Source organism: Arvicola amphibius, chromosome 7, assembly GCF_903992535.2.
Source record: "Arvicola amphibius chromosome 7, mArvAmp1.2, whole genome shotgun sequence".
NCBI lineage: Eukaryota > Metazoa > Chordata > Mammalia > Rodentia > Cricetidae > Arvicola > Arvicola amphibius.
In genome coordinates, this window is record NC_052053.1 from 42,811,649 (window position 1) to 42,817,414 (window position 5,766).

General features: G+C 57.4%; 2 protein-coding genes across 2 annotated transcripts; both read left to right on the top strand.

Moving 5' to 3' along the window:
- The first annotated feature begins 1,843 nt into the window (after positions 1-1,843).
- Tmem210 (transmembrane protein 210) lies at positions 1,844-2,850 on the top strand. The gene is made up of 4 exons (XM_038335727.1): positions 1,844-1,931; positions 2,092-2,227; positions 2,459-2,488; positions 2,649-2,850. Exons 1-4 carry the CDS (start codon positions 1,844-1,846, stop codon positions 2,848-2,850), a joined length of 456 nt encoding a protein of 151 aa, XP_038191655.1.
- Positions 2,851-3,680: 830 nt separating this feature from the next.
- Positions 3,681-4,749, top strand: Lrrc26 (leucine rich repeat containing 26). The gene is made up of 2 exons (XM_038338269.1): positions 3,681-4,353; positions 4,430-4,749. The coding sequence occupies exons 1-2, from the start codon at positions 3,681-3,683 to the stop codon at positions 4,747-4,749; spliced, it is 993 nt and encodes a 330-aa protein (XP_038194197.1).
- The last annotated feature ends 1,017 nt before the right edge of the window (positions 4,750-5,766 follow it).

Here is a 5,766-nt window from a genome sequence, read left to right on the forward strand (position 1 = left end):
GGACCTGAGGCACCATCTCAAAGGGAACAAAAGCTCTTTGGAATCATTGCTTGCACATCCTGATCCTTGCCCAAGGTAGATCCCAGGCCATAAGCCACACCCAGTCTCAGCTGCTGCCACTACCCCTAGATGCCCTTCTTAGTCCCTCATCCTCAGCTACTGGCTTTGGCTTATTCTGTACTTGGGTCCTGAGCAGAAATCCCTTTCAAGGGTTTCACCTCACCCCTGCTGTTCTAGAGGAATCTTCTCACCTCAAGTTTTACCTGGAGGCAGGTATTAGGCATATGACCTTGGCCATAGCCTGAGGGTTCCCATAAATGTTGGAAGCCTTGTTCAAGGTATTTCAGAAATGAGGTTTTCCTCCTCTAGTCCCGTTCTCAGACCCTGCCCTACCCCACTTAAGTGCTTTTGCTACAATAATAACTGTTAGGTGCCGGGCAGTGGTGGTGCATGCGTTTAATCCCAGCACTCGAGGCAGAGGCAGGTGGACTTCTGTGAGTTCAAGACCAGCCTGCTACAAGAGCTTATTCTAGGACAGGCTCCAAAGCTACAGAGAAACCCTGCCTCCAAAAAACAAAACAAAAACAAAACCTGTTAGAGGCCATGAAAGTGTTCCTATCTGGTTCATACAACCTGGCCACAGATGGGTGTGTCTTTGTCCTAACCAGGATATAAACTTGCTAGGCTGGCCTGGTAGGGTGACAGTGCCAGCCCCTGGGCCTCAGGCACACCTTCTGCCCTGCATTCCTTTAGACTAAGTTTGTGGACGTATCTTAAAGACCAGAGAGAAGTCTTGATTCTTTGTTTAACCAATACAAAGCTCATGTCAGGAGTTGTTTTTCGACCAACCCTATAAGGGTACCTGTGTCTGCTGTCAGGGATGTCCCCAGTGATAAGGGCCAGTGGGTTCAAGCTGTGCCCTCCCCTCCTGGCACCGTGTTGGCTCCAGCTGGCAGGAGGCTGGGCTCAGCTGCAGGGCTGACATTTCCTCTTAGTTTGCTTGGCAGATCCTCATAGAGGAGAGTGGCAGCTGGGTGGGGCTGCACTGCATCTCAGCCTGGGACACCAAGTTCAGGACAGAGGTGTAGGTTAACCCTGACCATGCCAGCCTGTAGACAAACTAGTTCCCTTGGGCAGCAGCTGATTACAGTGTCAGCAGACCCTCAGAGCACCGAGCTCCAACTAATAAGAGGTGTGAACCAGAGACTGCAAACCTTTCTGAGCCATCTGCTCCCTGGGGGTGTTATTCTAAGGCTATGGTACTGTGTCCTGCTCAGGCATATGTAGCCAGTGACTCTCCCATTCCAATAGATGATCAAGGATTCCTTAGGATACCAGCAGTCCCTTAACCCGGACTAAAGGCTGTATGAGCTCAGTCCTCCAAAGCAACCAAGGAGGGCAGCTCAACACATATACTCACCCCACCTCCCATAGCCTCTTTGTCCCCTACTTGCCTCAACCTGGGGAGGGTTTTGTTAATGGGAAGTCTGGCAGAGCTCTAACTCCACTCAGAGGTCAGATGTGGACAAGCAAACTGAGGTCTTGGTCCCCAACACCAGAGGGCAAAGTGAGGTTCTCACCCGTTTATCTAGAGCTGCTATCTGTCTGTAAAGCTGTAGCCCCGCTATTCCTTGTCGCAGATCTGGCTAGAGCTGGAACCCTGTCCCCTTACCTGCTCCATTCAGGGCTGTCCGCCCAAGACTCCTAGAATCCCAGCGTCCAAGTGGGAATGAAATTCTAGTCTGCCTGGGTTCTCTGAGGCCCTGCCCCCACATCTCACTGTGAGGTCAGCACCTTCCAATGAGTTCCGTCTAGAGGTGTGTGGTGGGGCTGGGGGCTAAACATGGCCCCCTGTCCCCAGCCTGACTCCTGCCCAGCTGGCAGCCCCCTTGGTCTGATATCTTTGTCCCTTTTACTCATCCCTGCTGCAGGTGCCTCCTCCCACTAGCCCCCCACCCAGAGTCTCACCCTTTCCCAAGCAGGGCAAGCCACTTGTGTCCTGAGAGCCACTGGGGTAGGGGGTGGGTGGACGACCTGAGGTCGTCCATAGACAGGTGACTGGCTCCTGGTCTTGTGGCCTTGTTTCTGCAGCTGGAACCTACTGTGAATGCAGCCTTGGTCTCAGCCGTGAGGCCCTTATTGCCCTCATTGTGGTGCTGGCTGGTGTCAGTGCCAGCTGCTTCTGTGCACTCGTTGTTGTGGCGATCGGTGTCTTTCGGGCCAAGGGGTGCGTGAGCTTGGGGTTGGGCGCAACCGGAGTGGGGCCATGCTACTGGCCCTGAGCTGTTAGCCATGCCTTGCGGGGCCTCTTCCTGGGGTGGTATGTCATGAGAGCTGGAGATAATATTTTCCAGGGTGTGCATGGGGTATGAGGGTTCCAGGAAGAGGTTCCAGGGGGCTTCCAGGCATGTGGGAAGAGCATTTCTCCAGAATTCACACATGCCTTTGTCCCCCTCAGTGATTCGTGCCCCGGACACACGGAAACCAGGTAAGCGCGCCAGGGAAAGCCTCAAGGGTGAGCTGTGTCCTCTCTCTGCCGCTCCTGGAAGTAGAGATCACAGTGGCATCCAGAGCAACGTCCTCGAGGGCCGGCTTCTCTTGGGTGGCCAAGGCCCTGCCAGGTCATGCTGACCCAGCCCATCATGCAGGTTGATGGGGCCCTTCAGGGTCCGGGCAGATCGCATGGACCTGCGCTCGGTGCACATGGAGTCCCACCTCATGGACCGGGACCTGGAGGTATCCATGATGCCCACCTTGGACAACCAGGGCCTCATGACCATCCCCATGGAGGTTCCTCTAGAGGAGCCTCCTCCACCACCTCCACCTCCACCTCCTCCACTGCCACAGTAGCGGAGGGCAGCTAGGCTGGGGAATTAAACAGTATTTAGTGATTGTGTGCTGTCCTTCTTGCAAGTCCCTCGAGGTAGTGTTTGTCATAGATCACGGAAGGTGTCTCCACCCAGGGGCAGAGTCAGGGTTTTCAGCTCCTAGCCCAGCTGGCCAGTTCAGCTTTTCTCAGCTGAACCTTCCTACTGTTGGCCTTACAAAGATGACTGACCCTGGGCCCTTCCTACTTCCCAGATTTCCCAAGACAGGACCTGTAGCTAGCAAGTCCAAAGGGAGCTGCATTACCCAGACTTGAGCCAGCATTCCTTTCTACTAACACTGTCCTCAAGGGCTCCAAGGGGGAGAGGGCTGGGTACACTCCCTCTTTTGCCTTAGGCTTGGCATCCCTCCTACACTTTTAAGGTGTTTCCTTTGCGTTTATACCTCCACCAATCCTGTCAAGGGACTGGACAGTCGTTATGGGGTCTTTTTGCTGAAAAGGGATGAAATTGAGACTGGGGTATGGAGCAAGACATTGTGGGTCACATTCTATGTGGAGCTGGTAGGTTTGATCCTGCTCTTTAGGTCTCAGTGGGGCGTCCAGTGGTCTCATCAGCTCCACTATGGGCTCAGAGCCAAGCTAAGATGAGCCCTGGACAGGTGGTTGGCAGTATTGGGCTTTGGCTCTGTGCCTAACTCCCGCCCAAGGCGAGGAACCAGTTGTGGGACAGAAACTGTTGTGCTTGGGCAGGAGAGTTAATACTTCTGTAGGTGAGGCAGGGACAAACTCCGGGTCATCTGCACTCCGAAGCCGCACAGGGATCTAGGTCCCCTTGTCTTCTGGAGTAGCCCCCATGCGGGGCTCTTTTTTTTCGCGGCTTCTGCCGCAACTATCTCTACTGCTGCTGTTATCGTTGAGGCGCATCTGGACACAGGAGTACGTTGGAACTGCCCCTTCCAGATCCCCGATGGCCCCCGAGTGCCCCGAGGCATGTTCATGTTCACTAGGTGGCAAGGCCAATTGCTCCGCACTCGAGCTGCCCACGGTACCAGCGGGCCTGAGCTGGAGAGTAAGCACACTGCTTCTGGATCACAATCGCGTAAGCGCGCTGCCTCCAGGTGCCTTCGCTGGGGCGGGCGCGCTGCTCTACCTAGACCTGCGGGAGAACAGGCTCCGGTCAGTGCACGCTCGAGCTTTCTGGGGTCTGGGCGTGTTGCAATTTCTAGACCTGAGCGCCAACCAGTTGGAAACTCTGTCTCCTGGCACCTTCGTGCCGCTCCGCGCGTTGCGTTTTCTTTCCCTAGCGGGTAATCGGTTGGCATTCCTGGAGCCTTCGATCCTGGGCGCGCTCCCATTACTGCGCGTGCTCAGCCTGCAGGACAATTCACTGTCTGCGCTCGAGGCGGGTTTGCTGAATAGCCTGCCCACGCTCGACGTGTTGCGCTTGCGTGGCAATCCCTGGTCATGCAGCTGCGCGCTGCGTCCGCTTTGCACCTGGCTGCGCAAGCACCCGCGTCCCGCTTCAGGTGAGCCATCTGGGGCGCAGGACAGATAATGTTTGGTGCAATTGCTGCCATCTGATGCCGCTCCTGTGTCCCGCAGAAACTGAGACCCTGTTCTGCTTGTCTCCAAGACGCCAGACGCTCAGCCTACTGACAGCCTTTCCGGACACGGCCTTCAGACACTGCGCTCAGACACTCGCGGCGCGAGACCTGGTGGTGGTATACGCTCTCGGGCCGGTCTCTTTCCTCGCCAGTCTGGCTATCTGCCTGGCATTGGGCTCCGTACTCACTGCCTGTGGTGCACGGCGGCGCCGCGGCCGCACCACGGTACGCCCCTTACTAAGAAGACCGCTGGACCCCGAGGGTCCAACCTCCCAGGAGGATGCTGGGAGCCCTGCAGCGGCTGCAACCCAAGCCTAAGGGGGCTGCGGTTGTTTCTAGCGCTCCCCCAGTACTCTGCACTTTGAAAACTGTCCCCAAATTCCTGACCTCCCTTCAAATTCCCTGTAGGCGTCAACAATAGACAAAAAAAAAAAAAAAAACCCGGAAAATTTCTGACATTCCTTTAGGCATCACCACTGAATACCGGGGTTGGGGTAGCTGTGCACGCCCGGTGTCCCTGGGGCAGAGGGGTAGCACGCTACTGCGCACCAGCGGCACGGGGAAGGCACGCGCTTGGACACTGGGAGAGCACGTCATGTACAAGGTGGTGGGTGAATGACACCCGAATGGGAGGCGGATGGCGCTCCCTGGTGCCCAAGGTGCGGGGCTCATTGCGAGCCAGCGTCTGAGGAAGCCTATTGTGGCTGCAGGCAGAAGAGAAGGCTCAGCCCTCTTGGAGTCTGGAGCCCTGGACAGCTGGGAACCAGAGAGCACCCCTGGGAAGCGCTGCCAGTAGGGCAGTGAGGGCTGACACTGGAAAATGTCAGGGCCAGCCCTGCGAATGGGGTGGGGAAGGGTCGTGGGAGGGTGGTGCAGCAGGAGAGAGAGCCTTCCAACCCGAGGAGGAACTCAGGTTGCAGAGAGCAGGCGCTGGAGGAGGGGTGGGTGGGTGTCCTAGCCAGCTGGGGCCATGGGCCCCCACTGTAGCTTAGGGTGGTGGCTGGAGGAAGGATGGGCCTGCCATTTCTGCTCCAGACCCCTCCGGCCGGGGGCCAATTAGGCCCCTCACCCCACTGCTCAGAGACCCCAGGGCCCTGCCTCTGCCGGAGCGCCCTGTGGCCCTGCCCAGCCGGCTCAGCTCTGGCCCATCCTCAGCCGCTCTGGTCCGCACCTTGGTCCTGCAGGGGCTGCCTGCCAGGCAGCAGGGCAGGCGGACGGGAGGCCCAGGGTGGGCAGTCTCTGGGGCGGGTGGGCTTCCCTCAGGCCTTCCCGAGCAGCAGGACTCATCAGTGTCCTTGGCCGGGCTAACTGGGCAGGTGGGCGCCTCCGGGGGCC

What these genes read in the sequence shown, in the direction of transcription:
- Tmem210 (XM_038335727.1), top strand. Translation starts at nt 1,844, where the DNA reads ATGGCCCCCTGTCCCCAGCCTGACTCCTGCCCAGCTGGCAGCCCCCTT. An exon ending in TTTACTCATCCCTGCTGCAG is followed by an intron (nt 1,932 to 2,091) that starts GTGCCTCCTCCC and finishes TTGTTTCTGCAG; the next exon opens with CTGGAACCTACTGTGAATGC. An exon ending in GGTGTCTTTCGGGCCAAGGG is followed by an intron (nt 2,228 to 2,458) that starts GTGCGTGAGCTT and finishes TGTCCCCCTCAG; the next exon opens with TGATTCGTGCCCCGGACACA.
- Lrrc26 (XM_038338269.1), top strand. Translation starts at nt 3,681, where the DNA reads ATGCGGGGCTCTTTTTTTTCGCGGCTTCTGCCGCAACTATCTCTACTG. An exon ending in GCACCCGCGTCCCGCTTCAG is followed by an intron (nt 4,354 to 4,429) that starts GTGAGCCATCTG and finishes TGTGTCCCGCAG; the next exon opens with AAACTGAGACCCTGTTCTGC.